We start from the raw sequence: 21,736 nt of genomic DNA on the forward strand, positions 1-21,736 counted from the left end.
GATTTTTATTTAAAATTGTGATTTTAATGTTATTATCCGAGTTTGATTATCAACAGAGATGACAATTGCAGAGAAAAATTCGTAATTTTGCGGTAATATATAAGATACTATAGCAATATATAAAAGTATGCATACTTATATTTATACAACATTTATATAATAAAAAAAAATCACAAATTTAATGAATTGCCGAAATCGCATTTTTATTAATTGTCGATAATGTCATCGTTCTTCAATTACCCCTAGACTTTCGAAGTTCTCGGGCAATCATGAAAATTTGTCCAGGACTGACCGTCTTTAATATTAAGTATCTCATTGGTGATTTGGATAATACAATATATTAAATTCATGATTTTTTATTATATATTTTTTATTATATGAGCGTTCTATAAATAAAAATGTACTTGTAACGTAATAATAACTCATATATTGATATTTTATTATACAAGATATTATATATATGATATTTTATTATATATAGTATTGCATAAATAAGTATGTATATTTGTAATAGGTACTACAATATAGCGATTTATTCGGTGCACTAGTAGTGTGCACAATTTAACAATTAATTGCAAAGTAACAAAAAGCAGCAACACATCAATTTTTTATTTAAAATATTATGTAATATATATAAATATTATGTATACTGCGCGGATTTTGTGTAATATAAAGTTATTATACTAATAATCGCTTATTGTGAACAATTGAAATATTTATAAGATATAGTAGATGAGTTTTTGTGTGTGTGTGTGTGTGTGTGTGTGTGTGTGTGTGTGTGTGTGTGTGTGTGTGTGTGTGTGTGTGTGTGTGTGTGTGTGTGTGTGTGTGTGTGTGTGTGTGTGTGTGTGTGTACATAAAGAACTTAAGAAATAAAGCAATAAAGCCTATTTATCGAAGAGGATTAAAAATGTAATGAATAGATTATTTTACTTATTTCGTAATATATGCGTTAATATTTCGACAATTAGACGTGTCCTTGAAGTTTGTTCTGCCATACTTGGTAAGTATATTCCTAGTATTTTACTAGTATTATTATAGAGACTTTGGAAAATATACTTACCAAGTATAGCTCGTTAGTGATAAAGAGAAGCTCGAGAGAATCAAGTTTTTTTATAGAGTCTGGATTTTTATTACTCTACCTTTAGTCACTTTGATGTTGGAATGATATAGTTGACAGCTGATCCATGAGATATTATGATCCATGTCATAATATCTCGTTATTGATATTTTATTGATAATATTAATTATGCATGTGTAAAATGTACTTTCAACAAATATACTTTCTACAGAAATAATTTCTTAATAAAAGTATCGCTACATATTTGTATATGATAATTTCGATGTTGTCAAGAGATAACTTGACACTTGTGACACTTTCATCACTTGTCATGATACCCATGCCTGAGCGCGCGAAATGTCAGTTCTGTGATTCGTAAATTTGAATCGAGAATAATTGAAAACTATTATATCCTCGACATTTATATTAGGATTTTTTTCTTGCAATGTTCCAAAGAATCCGTTCTTGATAGGAAATGCAGTGGTTTTGGTACACTGTATAGTATGTCATTTATCTCAATTTCATATCTAGTTAATAATATACATACGCCATATAATTGGAAAAAATGCACGTCATTAGAAAAAATATCAAGATGTATCATATGCAATAAATGATTTACTCATAATTACTGTATACATACAATGTACTATCAAAGGATACAAATAACACATTTACAATTGTTGCAAAAGGTTAAATGCAGAGAAAGTCGTTTTCAGAAGCTATAAAGTAAAATAAATGAATTTAATACAAATTAAATGCTCTTAATTAATTAATCGACGATAGAGTATTTATAGTTAATTTTATATACTGACATTGCTATAAGATTCCAAAGACAGTGTTACTAAAAAACTGCTAGTGAATTTGATGGGTTTTGTGCTGCGCTTCATAATCATTAGTAGATCCAGTTGTTCGCTTCTTGTCATTAATATCCAATCCATATGATATATCTCTTCACCTAATTCAACACTCTACGTAAACAAATGATAAACAGAATAATTGAATTGTTATTAGAAATTGTGATATCAATTCTAGTCGCAAAACCCTTGCAAAACATTATTTTTGTCTAAATATACATATATTTTTATGGACTACCTTAGGCCACGACTACCTTAAGTGTAACTTCGTTGCCAGCCCAGCAATAAACATAAATCTGCACAAACAAGCAAAATACGTAGGCTGTGAAGTTAATCACATTTAGAAGTGTTATATTAGAAGACAGATAATATGCAGCTGAACACAGTACCAAAATACTGATGCAAAATTGAATGAAGATGACTGGACTGAACACATCGTTGATCATTTCAGCAAGTCTATAATTAAAGCAAAGTCTATAATATAAATATTTATTATATTATTTGACGTACTCAAACGTGCTTCTATAACGCTGTTAGTGCGCATTTAACATACAATTGATGTTTTACATATATACTATAGAATTTTAGAAATAAAAGCACAAGATATATGTAGATATATTTCATACAAATTATACACACACACATATATGTATATATACAGTTCAGGGTGTCCCAGGTCTATCACATCATCTGCTAATAGTATATTACTAAAATTATTTTGAAATGAAAATTCTAATACCAAAATGTCAAGGCTATAAGCTATAGTTTTTTAATTATAAGCATTTAAAGTTAGCGAATCATATCGCTTAAAGTTCGCGCGTTTCAAAAATTATTATACTCTCGATATTTTCATATTAAAATATTTGTATTTGAATATTTATTTAATTATATTAGAATATTTTCAAAATAACTTCAAGAATCTGTCATTAGTAGGTAGATCTGGGACACCCTATACATCGCATTACAATAGCTAAAAAGTTATTACAACACATTACATGGAATTATTATATGATATATCCATCAATACATTAGAATTATTTCAAAATTACGAAAAAAAAATTACAATTTTTTCTGGCTTGTTATATAGTTTTAAAAATAAGATATATTTTTGTAAAAAGAATATATTTAGATAACAACATAATGCGAAATAATGTGAAGATCATCTTCACAAAACTATAAATTTTTAACATTTACGTCGTAAAAAATTTAACGATTCATTATTCGAAATCATTAGTAAAAAAATGCAAAATGAGTTTCAGAAATATTCTAATCTTGATATTCATGTAGACTTATTCATATTTTAATTTTAACCGATATATATATAGAAGATGTTTAAATTACCATTTTTTTATATATGAAATAAAGCGCAACTCGATTTTTTATTTAAGAAAAATACATGCACAAAGCAAATATCATTTGTTTGACAAACCTGATTATACAAAGATGAAAGGAAACGTATTTTGATAATCTGCTTGTATTGTTCACTGAACTTTTTCGCATGTCTTCCTTCTCACCTTTTATCATTCTCTGAAGGCGATGATTTAGAATTTCGAATCTTGCACATGTTTGCAAGCAAAATCCTAAAACTGTAGTTTCTGTCGCGATGTTTACAATAATGCCAATAGTCACAGCTGCGATCTCTTGAAGAGACGTAAAATAGAATAAAAAGAACGAAGTACACTCCCAAGGTACCCACACGAATCCATAGGGTATTACGCCCTCTAATATATAAAGTATTCCTCCAATTATAGTGCCTATCAGCGAGATCGTACATAAGATTATATAAGGCATGGAACGTGATCTGCATGGACATTTCAAAAATAATAAATATGTATATATGTATATATAATCTGCAAATGATAAAAAAACAAGCAAAAGCTATCTTAAAATTATATAAATTAATAAACATTTAATTTTTTCGTAAGTATGGTGAAAAATATCGACAATCGCTATCCGATTGCTATTGTACAATATTTCGGGAAGTCGTTGATGCTATAATGATGAAAAATACATACAAAATATGTAAATTTGTGATTTTAGAGTGCAATAAGCTAATTTTTCTTAAGAATTATTTTCTTGAAAACTTTAAAACAAAATTAATCTAATTTAATTATTTTTATATAGTTTAATTTATTTATTCTCGTTTTAATTTTCTTAAATAGTTATATATAAATAGTATTGATTTATTTATCGATTTATTTATTATGGTTGATATTATCGAAAGTCACGTCAGTACTTAAATATACCAACCTGATTAAATGATCGAATTTAATATGGATATTAATCTCCTCCTCGTTACAAGCTTTACAAGGTTCCTCTTGCAGTATTTTTATCAAATTGATAATCCGATCGCGACGGATTACAATAATAATCGCTTTGCAAAATAGGGTAATTGTCCCTAGGAAAATAGAGCAACACGAGGCCAAGTTTACCAGGTTGTCGACAACAAAGACGACATACAAGAAATGAGTCAGAAAGAAATACGTAAATAGATACAGCGTGAAGAAAGTGTACACACTATATAGCAACTTAGAGCATTTCGAAGACCATTCAATTGGTCGCCACAAACCAGTTATGGTATATAAGAAGAAATTGAAAGAGAGTATCTGCATTTCTGTGTCTACAATCAAAAGTGACAGATTTATTAAAAAAATAATTCCATTATAAATGAATATCACGCCGAGTATTACTAACACGTAGCAACAATTATAAATACGCGAACACAAATGCCTTTACATTCGAGATTGCGTATATCGAAAAAGGTATATGAGAAAGAATGAAAAGATATGAAAAGAATCCAAAAAGAGCACAAATCTTGTGGGAAGTGGGTTTCAAGTTATTTCAAATTTTAATATTTTGTAACTCACGTCAAGCTGAAAAGTCCTTACAAGCACAAACTTTCAAATGTCTTAGTCTTTACTCTAAGAAGGGCAGTATTCATAGTCGATTTCTATATTCAAGACTATTTTAAGTACAGTCTTAAGATGTCACGAACTAATCAGAGGTCTTAATAGCATCTTAAGACATTACTTAAGATGATCTTGAAATAAGAACGGATTATGAATCTTCGAAGTCTTTATATTTTGTATGAAAAAGTACAAAAAAATCGAAATAAATCCTTTTTATTACACTTACACATATCATATCAATGGTGTTTACAAAATATTAAAATTTAAAATAGTTTGATCGGAAGCCATTTTCCATAAGATTTGTGCGGGATTCTTTATGTCCCTGTGTATACATCATATCTTTTATATATCGGTTCTATTTATTATATATGTTATAAAAGACTACGTATTTTGTCTACTTCTTGCGTATGTCTTTATAGAATATGCTTACTAATTTGTATGAACACCTTATGAATAATCAGAATAATGTTTATAACAAGAATCTCAAGTATACAATAACTATTATACTGATATATAGCAATATGCACGCACGACAAAGGTTTGTAAGGTACTACGAATAAACGTTTGTGGCTGCTTTGTTTGTCCCTATCCTACACAAATTAAAATTAATGAAATTTCACGTTGCGACATCTTGTCGATACCTTACTGCGATGTTAGTATCAGAACTATAATTATACTGATGTCATTTAATTAGTACAACTGAAGAAATATATATGTTATCCCTCTCGGTAAATTCCAACATATTGTCATATTCCCACGAAGTGAAATATACTTTTGTACAGGCATCTATTGTAAAATTCTTATAAGTGACACACATTAACAAGTATACACATATAATTCAAATGAATTAACATCTTTTACTTTTTTTTTCTCTCAATACTACATTTGTATTTCTGTAAGCCTTTTTAAGGCTTACTTGTGTATTTTCGTGCGAAAAGTAAAGCAATTATACTTAATTACTAATTAATACTTAATTTCTAATTTCCTAAAAGTATTTTATTTCGCTGCGACATGAAATACTCTAAATTTCGAATATACATATAATTTATGTGTATGAGTATATATTGGATCATTTCAAAAGTATCCGCGGTTTTTTTCATTCAAAAATTGAACAAAAAACCGCGGATACTTTTTAAATGACCTAATATATAGTAGTGTATCAAATTATTATGTATAGTTAATCTAATACATGTGTATAATTATCTTAATATTAAGACATACGTATAACAATGATGCATTTCAAACATACACATCTAAACTCACATATACACATCATACACATGCATGCAATAATTAATGTCTTAAATTATAAATAGGAACGAAATTATAGATAGGAACGAAAGATTCCAAGAATTATGATAATTTTATAGGGGAGAAAATTACTAGTTGATTTTTGGGAGGTGTGTCATACATCGTTACACGTCTCTATAATCATTAATAAATCTACATTGTGGCATTTGTAATAAGGTTCAATGTTTTACACTCTCTCTTGTCGTATAATTATATGTCTACATAATACTATTTGTCTCTTGCACATATTCGGTTAAAGATAAGTAGATAATTACCTATGTCGATATCACCTTTTCCCTGCTTGTTGAAAACTATTTTGTTTCATAATAGATAAGTACATGTACATACATTTGTAATAGTATACAAGATCTCGATTTCTCCCATATTCTGCCACGTTTTCATTCAAGCAACTTCATCGTTAGTGAACCTTAAACGTGTGGATTTTTCGATAATGATTCTATTAGTAGTATAAATTCTCTTTGATAACAAATAATAGCAGAAAGGGGAATTTGATCACTTAGAACTGATGTGAAATCGCTTATAATGATCGATTTGCAGACAAAAGGTGAGTGAGTCTGATATATATATATATATACATATCTATATATAATATTTTAATATGTCAAATCTTTATATACCATATTAGATCAATTATTTTAGTGTAAAAAAATATCTTTAGTTTTTAAAATTCTAACGTTATTATTTCAAAATTACCAACTTTTCTTAAATCTTATTATAAATTGCAGATTGATTAAATTTAAAAAAAAAACTGTAATTTTATTCGAGCCATCATTTTTCATGTAAGATATTTTAGGATTGCAATCTTTAATTCTTTTAACGAAAGTTAGTTTGCAAGAATTACAAAAATGCATCAATCTATTATACGTATAATATTTTTTAATGAAAATATAATTTCTGAAATTTATTGCTGAGAAATGAAAAATAATACTACGAATTAGAAAAAATAAATTACGTAATATTCAATTTTATTTTAATTGTAAAATAATGTGATATAAAAATAACTTGAAAAATTAGAAATATTTTGATTAATTTGAAAAAATTTTTTTTATATAATACTATTGACGATTTTTTGCATGTATTTATATATTATAATATTTTTTAAGTTATAAGAATAGAAATAAAAGGTTTTATGTGAATAAAAATGATTTAAAAATGAAAATAATGGAAATGCATGCAGTTTATAAAAAATCTTAATGTGTATAATAAAATAGTTACAAGTCTGTATTATTTTAATTAAAAAATATATATGTATGTATATAATCAATTTTATGCAAATTTTATATTGACATAAACGTCCATAACGCGCACTTTATAGCATATTTAACATAAGATTACTTACTGTCGGTATAATATAAATGCTACGTATGTTGTCTCTATCTATAATAAACGCCATAAATAATTTTTACCAATTTTTTACGCCGTAATAAATTTTTTCCAAATGATGTATAAAAAATACATGCCAATATAATAATATTAACTTCAATAAGTTAGGTAGGGATTTATCAATTGCATTGAAAGTACATCGATAAGGTCAATTACATTAAACCGATTGAGCCTGAGAAAGATTATTGATTATTATACGTCAACATTTCCAAACGTTTCTTGCTAATCATAGTTTCTCTAGAATTGTGTCGATTCGTAAATGTGCGTACTTAAATTTAATTTTGGACTACATATTGAATTATGTGTAAACGAGACATATATGATTATATCAATAACTGAAAATTTCTACTGCAAATAAAATGTCTTATACGAAGGTAATTCCACATAACCTTATTCAGTGGGACCAGAATGACAATTCCTTGGCCCCATTAACAGAATGTCAAAAGGATTGTTTGACAAGTTTAGAAATCATTGTGTCTTCGTTTTTTCCATTGTCGAATCTACAATCCACAAATGATGGCGATGACAAGTTACAAGAGCAGAAGTCTCAGGAGAATATCCCTCCGATAGAAAAGTATCAGGAATTACTTGATCATTTCTTATTTTTGGAAAGAAAATATGTATCCATGTACGACATGAAATATAGTTTATATCTTGATGAACTAAAATCAAGGAAATCTGAATGCCAAGATGTTTGTTCTCAGATAGAAGAAACATTGGACGATTTCTCTGCACTTTATAAACAGTATACTGAAGTTTCCAGTAAAACTACTTCTTTATATGAAGCTAGTGAACAACTTATTTTTGATCAAAAGCAGTTAAATGCGACAATTGATGGTATTACGGAGTATGTTAAGTATTTCAAGGAAATTGATGTGATTACAGAAAAATTGGATGCATCTACTTTGTCGGTGAACAGTGAAATGTTTTTCACTGTCTTAGATAAAATTGACACAAACATAGATTTTATGCAAAACAACTCATCATACAATGAAAGTGGAATTTATCTAGTGAGATACAAGCATTGTCAGTCAAAGGCGATTGCGTTAATACAGAATTACATTTCCAACCTGTTCTCTAAAACCACTGAAAGTATTTTAAACTTAAAAGACAATGAAAACTCATCAGAGAATGCAGACACAGCTCTTGCTCTATTCTATGGCAGATTTCAGACAATCTTATCTAAAACAAGACCTGTTATCAAGCAGATTGAAAACAAATCATATAAAAGACAAGAATATGATACCTTATTGCTTGAGTGTCACCAGTATTATTGGAGTCAGCGAGGCTTAGTGCTAGGTACAAGTATACAAAAATCTTTGAATTTTATTAGGGAAAAGTATAATGGTGATCATTGCAGTTTAGTGCGACATTCTTGTGCATTACTCTTGCATGCGTCGATAGATGAGCATAAATTGTTCTATGAATTCTTTTCAAAACAATCAAATGGATTAACTGCATACCTAGAGAGTTTGTGCACTTCTTTATATGATGCATTGAGACCTTTCATAATACACATCAATCATCTTGAGACATTAGCAGAGATTTGCTGCATTCTACGAATAGAGATGCTAGATGAACATGTACAGAACAACTTTGAACCACTGGAAGGCTTCGGAAACATATGCTTGCAGTTATTGCATGATGTTCAAGAAAGATTAGTATTTCGTGCACATTTATATCTACAATCTGATGTACTGGATTACAATCCTTCATCGGGTGACCTGGCGTATCCAGAAAAACTGAAAATGATGGAAGATATAGCAGAATCGATTAGGGAAGCGACTCGTCAGACTCGTATGAAGAAGATTTCGGTATCATCCACTGATAGTTCTGCTTTAGAACCAGTTTCTCGAAATCATATAGTTATCGATTCCATTTATCAGAAAACACACATGGGAAGTTCTCCAGCGGATCTGCATGCTATGTGGTATCCCACAGTTCGTAGAACTCTGGTATGTCTGTCGAGACTCTATCGTTGCGTAGATAGATCTGTGTTCCAATCATTGAGCCAGGAGGCAATTTCCCTCTGTGTTCAGAGCATTGAGAATGCCAGACAGGAAATTGAGAAGAGAGCGAGTACATTGGATGCAGAATTATTTCAAATTAAGCACTTGCTCATTCTTAGAGAACAAATTGCTCCGTTCCAAGTGGATTTTACTATCAAGGAATATAGTTTGGATTTTTCCAAAGTGAAGACTGCTGCATTTGGACTACTCGAAAAGAGTTCTAGGTTCTTTACCTTGTCAAATAATGCGTTATTACAATTTCTTTTGGAAGGTGCACCACAAATGAAAGAACAGCTTATCGATTCGAGAAAGCATGTGGACGCAAAGTTGAGACTTACATGCCAGCGATTAATACAACACGCAACTTATTTATTAATTTATCCTATTATCAAGTTATTGGAGAAAGAAAAGTTACTTGATGCAAGTTCGATTCAGGAAAATGCACTAGGAAGCCCGCAAGAAATAGCAACTATAGTGGCTGATGTATTGAGGGTAATCAAGTTCAAATGTCCTGAAATTCAGCAATCGATGCAATTATATTTGGCTAACAAAGAAACTGAATTCATTCTGTTCAAACCAGTGAAAAATAACATTTGTGCCGCATTCACGCAACTGCATCAAACGTTAAATAAATATTATAACGCGGAGAACCTTCTGTTGATCGCATGTCCTTTGCCAGAACAGATTTCTGTTATGTTAAGTTCAACAACATTAATTCAAGGAAAATCAAATCGAGAATCGCAGTCAGTTCTGAAACAATCGCAGTCATTTATTAAACAAGAAGATTAAATAACGTAGTTTTTGTTGTTTATTGTATTTTCAAAAATTAATCGTTGAATAGAAAATTATATAAATTTTTATTGAAAAAAAAATGTGCAACAAATAACTTTTCCTATATTAGATTTTGTTATTATTTTATGTATATATAATTGTTGTATCAGGGAACATTTTTTTTTAGATACAGTAAAGTTGAAGTAACATTGAATTAGAATCATAAATTTTAGGATTAAAGTGAGAACGAGAAAGAGAGAAAATTTTTATTTTAATTTATCATATTAAAAAATGTAATTTATTATATATACACGTAATTTTGGCATAATATAAAATTTTGTAATTTTAGGAATAAAATGTATGTATAATTGAGTTTAGTTTCTGTTCTGTTACATAAATTAAATTAATTTTAAATAAGATGTGTAAAGTAACAAAATTAAATGTTGCTATTTATAAAAAATGTTACAAAGTTAAGTCGCTAAATTTCATACTTTTTATAAAAGGACAAGTAAAATACAATTTATACACTTATGTTACCGTAATTGCGCGTTATACTGTATTTGTTAATTTTTATATTTTTTAAATCGAAGGATTGTATATACATGTATAAAATGATTGTATATACATATATATAAAATAAAAAAGGATTATATAAATAATAAATCATTTACAAAATTTTCTAAAGTTGTAACATATAAATATAAATTGTATTTATAAATAAAAAGTCAGAATATATGTATATATACAAGTTATATAATCATTTGCTGTAAAATTACACCAATATATGTATAATAAATATATAACAATTTAATTTTTTAAAATATAAATATAAATTTTCTAGTTGAACGTATATTTCTTGCTTATCATATTGTTAATAGTTTTAGTACTAATATTATTACTGTGAAAAACGAATATGATAATATGATGATACGAAGCTAACTTATGCGCCATTGCATTTCCATTGCATTTTGTAGATATACATACTGGAACATACACATTCGAAATATATTAATAAATTCAACAATAAAATTGATTATGAACTATATATTGACTGAAAATTTATTATGTCATATAAAAAAAATTAATTGAAAAATGTTGAAAGAAATTTCTTAAATTGATGAAATTCTGTTGAAAAAAAATTAAATTCTTATTAATTAAATTAATTATTTCAGAAAAATTTGGTTTTTGACAAAAAATTGTTCACTAATTACATGACAAAATTAATTTAATGATTCTAACGAAATCGTATTTTTTATAATGAAAAAATATAAATTTTAATTTTTTGGATATATACTATATAATATTTACTTTTATTTATGTATATTTTTATGTGCATTGGAACTATGACACATTCGGGGTGTGCAGCAAAAATATGCGAGCAAAGAAATTATTATTGTTATTATTAATACAGTCCACAATATCCAAAATAATAATAAACGTAATTTCATCCAAAATGGATTGGAAACGTAATATTTCAAATTCTCTGTCTTCTCTGAAACAATAAACAATATAATGTCTAATGTATAATACTTAATACATTTAATATTTTAAAGTATAAGTATTTCTGTATATGTTATTTGTATCTACGTAGATATTATATTATTAAATATTTATGAATTACTTGATGTGTTATTACTTTTACGCACATATACTATATACATATATATATGTATATTAACAATATATATGTATATGTATATTATACTTATAAATATGTGCGTGCGTGCGTGCGTGTGCATGTATGTGTGTAAAACAGTATAACAAATAATTTGTTTTTAATTGTCATTTTTTTCAAACCAAGAAATTACGTTATTATAATAAGTTTTAAAATCATATATATCTATATCACTTTTATTAAAATAAGGTAAAATTTAATTGGATATAATACAATAAAACTTTATACAAACCTGTAGAATATTTTCTTTTCATTTTATCAATAATAATTAGAGGAATAGTATCATAAACAGCATTTTCATGAGCAAAAGCGAATTTTTCCTGAAATTCCATTTTGTTGTATCCTGTTGTATAATGTATAATGTATACAATAATATAGAGAGAAACGTTTAAACTTTATCACTTGTAATCACTGAATTTATTCATCTTGCTTCGTTCTCTCAATTTACGAGCCTGTTGATATAAATTAAGAGGAGATCATTATTTTTATAAAAATATAATTTATAAGGAAAAGATATAATAATATATGTAATATATTATATGTAAAAAATGATAACTAAATATAGATCGCATATTCCCCTACAACACAAAAGTTATAGCAATAATGCTGCAACATTGTAGCCTTATTATTTATAAAATTATATGAGTTACATATAATTATTATCATTGTGATTGTTCATCGGCTACCCTTACTAATTGGAGAAATACATTAATTGAAACAGCGTGTAATTGAATAATTTGAAAAGGAAAGAAATTCAGTTTTTTGCAATAACATTTTCTTTTTGAATGCACCACATTACGAGAAAAATTATCAACAATAGATTTTGAAAGTTTAGAAAATCGTGTAAAGCTTAAAACAAAAAATATTACCTATAAATTCTTCTTTCATGTTAATAATTATGAATTGTCACTAACATTTTTCTTTATAATAGAAATTTCTATTTCAATTCTTTTTTCAATTCACTTTTCAGTCTGGTCTGTAAACAAACACGATAAATGTTGATAGATCGAATTCTTTTCACAGAATAGATCTCCAGACATATTTACTGCAGATATCATTGGATAAATTCGCTTGATATACACAAGTGACCTCCATGCAACATCTGGTTTTTAACAACTTAGCTTTTTCTAACTCGATATGAGTCACCGTTTAAAGTAATCTTTGCTTTGCTATTATTAACATATAATCCTCTTAATTCCTTCCAAATCTTCTTTTATCCAGGGATTTTTATAGATACTAAAGACCGTAATTATATTAGAAAGAAATTCAATTGAATTTATAATTCTTTGATCTTCAAGAATATTATAAATACATTGTCGAATTTCTTATCACATAATTCCATTCCAAAGAACGTAACTGAACAGTTGTGTATGTCACATATACTACGTGATATATGTACTATTTTATAATTTAATGAAAACTTACGAGAGTCGAATAAATGCTTTCATGAAAGTATACTTTATATCCTGGGAACGGTACATGTTGGAATTAATTTTCCTCAATTCCGTCAAATGACAAGATATATAATTGCGACATTTTCATATCGAGAAAAACAGTGCGATAGAACGGACGTACAATAGAATCTGCGTCGCTTTATCATGTTGTTAATATATAACATCCACTGAAATAGAAAATAATACGTAATTAATATTCTACATGTACTATATGTAATATCTGTCAAACATGGATTTTGCAGATATTTTATTCTTCAGCAATGTGACTACAATGATACTATCGATATACGTTTTATAAATAGAATTGAATGTGAATTTTGCAATAAATAGTATAGGTACTTTGAAAACATATTTCCCTGAGGGAGGGCATAGCAACATCTTAGAATATTAATCTTCGTCAATTCCGTCAAATGGCAAAATTACATCATAATTATAGCATTTTCGTATCGATGGAAAGTATCAGCTGTGCCAGTAATAGTCGCTAAGTTCTTAATAACCGTCATTAACTTTACTGAGCCATATGGGGTTGCAAAGTTGACAATTATTTCTTAGTATCTCAAGAACCTTTGTCGCATATTCGCTCTGTATTAATTATCTTCGTCAACAGAAGACTGTACGAATCGAAGTTACACACTTCGTCTTATATTATAAGCTATGTAAGCTATCATATGTGTGATTCGTATACAAAATTATAGTGCAAGAGAAAATAAGCTTATAAAAATATCTCGAAGTTATTTACATGATACATGTAAGTTGAAATAACGAGATGATAGTCTTGAGTGTTGCAGATAATATGTGTTAAAGTTATATAGAAATGATAAATATTAAACTCAATTTCATGCACGTACATATAAAGAATAATTAAATTACTACATGTGTTTTAGTTTTTAATTATTAGAAGAAGTGGCAAGAACGTGTAGATTTGACAAAGACTAAACATATTAGGTGTTGGAATTAATTCGTAGCGTTTTACAAGTGATGGGAAGTACTTTCATTAATGTATTTTTTAATGCTCATGTGAAATAAATAACATTCTTTCATTAAAAAACGCTACGAATTAATTCCAACACCTAATAATATTTTGTGTTCATTCAAATTTATAATTTTATCTTGATTTCAAAGTTTTCATATCATATGCTTGTATTTATTATATATGATATTTCCGTAAATAATTTTTTAATTATAAAATATTATTTTTTTCTTTTTTTATTTTTTAGAAGAATTTAGATAATTGAGATTTAGGAGGAAGTGAAGTAAATACTCTCACACAGTTTATATGCAATAAACTATTATTCAATAAACTATTATTTTAATATGTTTTTACCAAAAATTATTTTTAAATAAACTTTCTAGCTATACTCGATTGTAGCACAATCATAGAAATGCAAATACTTTCTCTCAACTTTTTATTCTATACTATCGGTGATGTATGGCGACCGATCAAATGGTCTTCAAAGTGCTCCATGTGTTTGTATAGCGCGTTTACTTTATCTACAATATATTTGTTGAACTTTTCGGTATTAACTCAATTGATCGATATCGTCTTTGTTGTTGACAATATGAATGATTTTGCTACGAATTCATTAATGCTTCTCTCGGCTATTGCCGCATTTTGCAAAGCAATTACCGCCGTATTTCGCCGCAGTGAAATTATCAGTTTGATCAAAACATTACAAGAAAAACCATTCAAAGCCTGCAACGAAGAAGAGATTATTATTCAAATGAAATACGATTGTTTAATTAGGCAAGTATATTCAAATACCAATATATATAATATAATTCTTGATAATAAACGATTTTGGATAACTTAATTATTTATTTGTGTAACTTTAGTATCTCTTTATCTTATATATTATTGAAATGTAGATTAAATGTAAAAGAATGAATTTGATGAAATAATTAATGACAATCGAAAAATGAGATGTATAATTATAAACCATTTTTAATATATAACACATATATAGCTCACAACGATAAACGTTTATTGAAATTGTCATTTTTTAAATTTATAACAACAAGCTAATAAAAATTTTTTTATATATTTTTAAATACTTACTATAGCTGACGTTCAGTGAACGTCCTGTGGACGTCTCGCCAGCTAAACGGAAGATTCTATTATAGTCAAGGGACGTCCTGAGGACGTTCTGTGGACTATCAAACTGATTTGGAACAATCAGTTATGTGATTTATTTGTTTTAATTACATGACGTTACATTTCGTTATGTAACTTTGTGATTTTTTTCAGTAGAGTAGGATTATGAAATATGATAAAATGATAGCTTCAAATTTCTATGGCTAGATATATATATATATATATATATATATATATATATATAAAATGTTTAGAACTCTGCTTACAGATCATACACCATAAGTTATATGATTTTGGCATTGTTTTCTGCCACTGGTGCTGTAATAGGAGAAGTGCTTACCGCTTTACAAGGCGAATTACCTTATAGGATATGGGTACCATATGATTATACACCAATTCTTTTATTTTGGCTTACATCTCTTCATGAAATGTTAGCTTTGATTTTTGGTACATTTGTAAACATCGCTACGGAAACCTTATTATTAGGATTTTGTTTACAAATATGTGCACAACTTGAACTTTTTACGCGTCGTCTTCAAAGAATAGTAGAACCCGATAAGAACAAAGAAGCTTGTAATTTATTGACTAACGTGCCAAAAAGAAACAGATTATCAGAGCATGTCTACTATCTGCGTATAATTAGGTTTGTCAGTTGAAGAAAGATGATTATGTATATAATATATATGTATTTTTTAAACTGATGTTATACACACATATACATTTCTAGAATGAATATAGTTCATATAATATCTGTAATTAGCTACATAATAAGCATATAAACGTATATTTATAGATTTGCTGAAATGGTTAATGAAATATTCAGCGAAGTACTCTTCGTACAATTTTTTGCCAGCATATTAATATTATGTTCAAGTGTATATTATTTATCTTCTCATCTAACGGTGACAGACTTCACGAAGTATTTTCACATTTTGCATGTTCGTACAGATTTTTGTATATTGTTGGGCTGGAAACGAAGTAATACTTAAGGTAACTTTCTTTATATAATAAAAAAATATAGATTAAAAATAGTGTTATAGAAAAATGTATTATATGTATTGCATATTGCACTTGTTTTATAATTATAAATTATTTTTCGTGATGTCTCTCAAGTAGCACACAGCGCTAACAAAATGCTAAAACGCATATAATCGCTTTTTTAGTACTTTGCAAGTGCTGCTGTGCTACTTGAACTTAATTATTAATCATTTATTCAGAGTACTGGACTAAGTGAAGCAGCATGTCAAATAGATTGGATACTAATGACAATCAGTGAACGAAAAGATTTATTGATGATTATGAAACGTAGCATAAGACCTATAAAATTCACCAGTAGTTTCTTAGTAACATTATCATTGGACTCTTATGCTAATGTCAGTACTAATATAATAAGACGAATGTTTTTCTTTTGCATTACTTAATTTAGCATATAATTATATTATTACTTTACTTTATTTTCTAGATTCTCAAGACATCTTATTCTGCATTTAATGTTTTGCGATCTTGAAATTAAAATAATGAAAATTTAAATCTTTATAAAATGCACAATGTATTTTACTATTATTATAGTCATTATTATTATAGTCATTATATGTTATCAAGAATAAATTATTTGTCAAAGTATAAAATTATCATCTGACAAGTAAATAAAGAAATATAAATTAGAATACTTAAATAGCATGGTCAATCTAAATGTATCTAACAATAAATCGTAGAAAATTAACTAATCATAGTCGATTATTCTTCTCATCAATCGATTGTGATTGGTTAATTTTCTACGACTCAAGACTCTACGACCGCTGCGATTTCTATTGTAGATCTGTTAAATAATGTCTTAAGATGCTAATATAGAGCTCTCTGATTGGTTTATGATTTCTTAAGAGTGTACTTAAGACAGCCTCAAATAAAAATTGACTATATGGTCAATATATTATGGTCCAATATTTATGGTCCGTTATTATTTCAAAACTGTTTCAAGTAATGTCTTAAGTAATGTCTTAAAACACTAATACGGGCCTCTGATTTTATGATTTCTTAAGACTGTACTTAAGACGATCTTGAATATAAGATCTGATGAATACCGGTCTATGAATTCCGGCACCGACGAGATATTTTAATTATTAAAGAATATTGATCCGAGGAAAATTTTTATGACTATTCAATGGGACCTCGCGGGGGCCTAAGAATCATTGAAGAACGATAACATCACAATTAATAAACATTAACATAAATATTTTGATAATATTAATATTATTATTAAAAATTTATAATTTTTATTACATAAATGCTGTATAAATAAGTACGCATACTTTTAATGCTATAATATTTTATATATTACCGAAACATTACAATTTTTTCTCTACAGTTATCTCTATTGATAATTAAACTCGGATGATAACATTAAAATTACAGTTTAAAATAAAAATCGAGTATTTTAAACATATATAACATGCTGCGAAACTAATAAATCGTGAACTTAGTGCCGTATTATCAATTTCTTAATTTTAATCACTTAAATTTTAATAGTCATGCGAACTTCCATAAGAATTGACTATCTTTAATAGTATCTCGTCGGTGTCACGTGATATATACTTCTAGCTTTTGCCGCAATAGCACTCAAATCGCATCATCCCGATTTTCCATGTGTTTTCCTAAGTTTTCATGTTTCGAGCCCATTTTTGATACTCAAGTTTGATCTGATCTCCTTCTTATTACTCAATACTTCGTGGTACAGAATATACATGTGTGAACATGCGGTTTTTATTTACTATTTAGATATTTAGATTTGTGATATCTTTCTTTCTTGAATTAGCAACGTGATTAAAATAGACCATTGTGTCGATAAAAACATAAAAATTATTATAATATAGTGATTATTAAAGTGAATATCAATGAACAACAGTATACGATATTTGGATTATTCAAAATAAGAATGTTGTCAAGTGTAGTACAGTTATCACTTAGATCGATTCAGGGCACGAAACTTTTAAGAACAGTCAATTTAAAATCAATAACGAAATACAAATATAGTACTAAATGGGTTAGTCGAAAACCTGTTGCTATTGTTAATCAAAATGAACTTTTTGATACTGATGATACAACTAAAACTAAGGAGCAACGAACTGTTAGAACACGTAGAAGGAAATTAAGAATCAATACAACTGAAAAGGAAGAAAAAAAGGAGCAAAAAGAAAATGAAATTGAAGAAAGTACTACAAAACCAAAATATATAGCCCTTGATGCAGATGATAAACTCATAAGGTATATAACATTTTCTGAATAATGGTCAAATGACTTCTAAAATGTATAATTCTGTAAACAATACGTATTTCACGTTTCAGCTCATTAATGATAGATATTAAGACAAAAAAGAAAAGAGAAAAGAATCGTCAAATGCTATTAGAAGGCTTTCGATTAATTGAAGATGCAATTCAGGCAGGAATAGTAGCAAAAGTAATATTTTTCAGCAGATTGTCCGATGTATTGCCACTGTCACTTCCGAAGGAAGTAAAATTATATAAAATTCCATATCGTACAATTCAGTTGTGGTCTAATTTAATAACTTCTCCTGGAATAATTGGTAAATATTATAATTTCATAGATCTCGAAGGAGATTACTGACAATTAGCAAAATTAACAATAATCTATCAAAATATACACATATCTATATAATTTTGGTTTTTGTACTATTTTTTGGTACAGGAATTTTCGAAATCCCAGATGTTGATACTAAGGAACCTGCTGAAAATGCTATACCTTTGACCATTATCTGTGATAATATAAGAGAACCAGGAAATTTGGGAACTATTGTAAGAGCAGCTGCTGCTGTTGGTTGCGAAAAATTATTATTAATGAAAGGTATTTTACACTATATTTACCAATTGACTTATTCCATAGTATATAGTTTTTCATTAATTGAGATTTTTGTATTTTAGGATGTGTGGATTTATGGGAGCCCAAAGTTTTACGCAGTGCTATAGGTGCACATTTTCGCTTACCAATATTTACATCTATTTCATGGGATGAAATTCCAACGTTAATAAGTGATGAATCTGCAATTTTTCTAGCAGACAACAATATAGCATATGAAAATGTTTTAACAGATTTTAAAATGAATCCAGATATAAATGAAGGCTCTTCTATCCAAGTTAATGATAATTATGTGAAACAAGATAATCTAGATGCGCATAATGAACAAATTCAAGATAATACGATAAACGAACTGATAGATCAAACATATAAATCAACTGCAAAAACTAAATTGCTAGTAAAACAGTTAGTATCTCAACTTCCAGTTAAACCTTATTATGCATTAGATTTTACAAAAAGAGAAGTAGTACTTGTTATTGGTGGAGAAACCGAGGGTATAAGTCTCGAATCATGTAAATTATTACGTTCAAGAAATTGCACTCGTGTTAATATACCATTGACTAATGGCATTGACAGCTTAAATGTTGGTGTAGCTGTTGGTATTGTTACATTTGAAATGAAAAGACAATTTGTAACTCGTAAAATTGAAGATGAATAAAATTATTCTTAAATGTGTACAGATAATGTTTTTCAATTAATTACTATTAATAATTATTATTAATAAAAATATCTACATAAATGATTCTATATCTTTCCTTTCATAAGTATTCTGTTTATTACAATATTATTTCTTTTTATAATTAATAATAAATGTTTGAAAATTTGTCGTAAATTTTGGTTTTGACATTTCTGATAATATTTCGAGTGTTACTGTATTAATTATATATTTTAGCATATATAACTTTTAGGATTTATCACAACTTTCTAAATTAATTTTTATACATAAATAAAAACTATGTCAAAATATATTTTTCATTTATTTTTACTTCAAAGCCAATTATGAGAACTTCCATTCAAAGGAAATCATTTCATTAACATTTTTTTCTTTATATTAGTGGAAAAATTTTATTTTTTACTCTATCCTGTGGGATTTTTATTATTTACGAAAAATAGAACTTCACTACGTCTCGTGTACTTTTCGTAACTTCACAATGAAATACATTTTTGATGTGAAGCTATAGGTTACAATGGAAATGATTTTTTTATAAATATATTACACTTTCGTAATTCTATTTCTATTGTTTTCTATCTTTTATAATCGAGAAATTTGAAGAAGCATATGTCTATATAAAAAAAATTCATCGATATTTTTGCGCTATAATAAAGTGTGTGTCTGAGAAGGATATTTCAGTCGCACCCTCAATTGGTGCACGCTTCTATTGATTTTTATTACTTGATTTAAATATAATCATTCCAAGTAGTTGGGCTCAATAATACTATCGATTTCAGTTAACCAAGTATCACATTTATAATACACATACATACATATACATATCTAACAGCAATTTAGAGAGCAGTTTATAATTTTTATAATCATACGACGATAGAATGATAGGTTTCAGAACGATTGATAATCTTGTCGATGGACAACATAAATTGACATTTTGTGTGTTATATGTTCTACATAATTGTAATAAATATTGTATTTTCGTTTTATGTTGTAATGTAATATCTGGGATGTGAGAGAATAGATTGCAGAACACAAACAGTTATTACATTGCCTAACCCGAATATTATTATATATAATTTATTCAATAAGATTTGGTTAAATGGGAGGGGCTAGCTAGGCAGTTATTTACTTTAAAAGTTGAGCATTTCGTTTGCGGACCAACAATAAATATAATTTGCTAATATACAAATGTATATCAACCTGAAATATGTGTCGATGATATGTAACATACAGTTGAATATAATATCAAAATACAAAAACGAATAACGGAGAGTACCTGATTACATCCTATAAGGATTAATAGAGATTTAATTAAATATTCTGAGTGTGTTCCGAATATATACACAAGTGCATGATGCATCATTTATCCTTGTTGTTCAACGAAGAATAAAGAAGGATAAAATAATATGTGCTTGATGTGTAATTCGAAACGCACCCAATAATTCATTTCTATCACAAAGAGGTAATTATTAATTTCAGTTACTGAATGTGTAATATATTTAACGAAAGCGAATATATATATATATATATATATATATATATATATATATGTGTGTATAAAATAGTTTTTTACAATGAAATTTGTATAACCCTATAGGGCTATTAATTAGCCATTGAATAGGCAAAAATCATATCATCATAATCAATACCATCAAATGAAATATTTGTAGCTTTTTCA

General features: G+C 27.6%; 3 protein-coding genes and 1 pseudogene across 7 annotated transcripts; 3 read left to right on the top strand and 1 right to left on the bottom strand.

The window, feature by feature from the left end:
• Positions 1-737: 737 nt before the first annotated feature.
• On the bottom strand, positions 738-5,397 carry LOC105153964 (odorant receptor 13a-like). Of its 4 annotated transcripts, none has more exons than XM_087408132.1 (7): positions 5,254-5,394; positions 4,433-4,534; positions 4,165-4,312; positions 3,344-3,715; positions 2,169-2,370; positions 1,873-2,028; positions 738-1,779 (listed from the first exon to the last, which is right to left on the bottom strand). In XM_087408132.1, the coding sequence occupies exons 2-7, from the start codon at positions 4,524-4,526 to the stop codon at positions 1,732-1,734; spliced, it is 1,020 nt and encodes a 339-aa protein (XP_087264258.1). In that variant the 5' UTR covers positions 4,527-4,534; positions 5,254-5,394; the 3' UTR covers positions 738-1,731. The 4 variants fall into 4 exon arrangements, with proteins under 4 accessions (XP_087264258.1, XP_011067450.2, XP_087264260.1 ...); XM_011069148.2 differs by having other exon boundaries at positions 2,169-2,210; positions 2,304-2,370; positions 4,165-4,534; positions 5,254-5,392; XM_087408134.1 differs by having other exon boundaries at positions 4,165-4,534; positions 5,254-5,397.
• A 2,265-nt stretch (positions 5,398-7,662) lies between these two features.
• Positions 7,663-12,212, top strand: Cog3 (conserved oligomeric Golgi complex subunit 3). The gene has a single exon (XM_011069161.2). It carries the CDS (start codon positions 7,877-7,879, stop codon positions 10,313-10,315), a length of 2,439 nt encoding a protein of 812 aa, XP_011067463.1. The 5' UTR covers positions 7,663-7,876; the 3' UTR covers positions 10,316-12,212.
• Positions 12,213-14,622: 2,410 nt separating this feature from the next.
• Positions 14,623-17,892, top strand: LOC147909240 (odorant receptor 94b-like; annotated as a pseudogene). Its single transcript, XR_015545770.1, has 4 exons — positions 14,623-15,170; positions 15,787-16,161; positions 16,312-16,508; positions 16,736-17,892. The product of XR_015545770.1 is annotated as an odorant receptor 94b-like (transcript).
• A 327-nt stretch (positions 17,893-18,219) lies between these two features.
• Positions 18,220-20,065, top strand: LOC105153986 (rRNA methyltransferase 3, mitochondrial). The gene is made up of 4 exons (XM_011069186.2): positions 18,220-18,779; positions 18,860-19,098; positions 19,221-19,376; positions 19,454-20,065. The coding sequence occupies exons 1-4, from the start codon at positions 18,451-18,453 to the stop codon at positions 20,044-20,046; spliced, it is 1,317 nt and encodes a 438-aa protein (XP_011067488.1). The 5' UTR covers positions 18,220-18,450; the 3' UTR covers positions 20,047-20,065.
• The last annotated feature ends 1,671 nt before the right edge of the window (positions 20,066-21,736 follow it).

Source organism: Acromyrmex echinatior, chromosome 7 (assembly GCF_024713525.1).
Source record: "Acromyrmex echinatior isolate Ae372 chromosome 7, ASM2471352v2, whole genome shotgun sequence".
Classification (NCBI taxonomy): Eukaryota; Metazoa; Arthropoda; class Insecta; order Hymenoptera; family Formicidae; genus Acromyrmex; species Acromyrmex echinatior.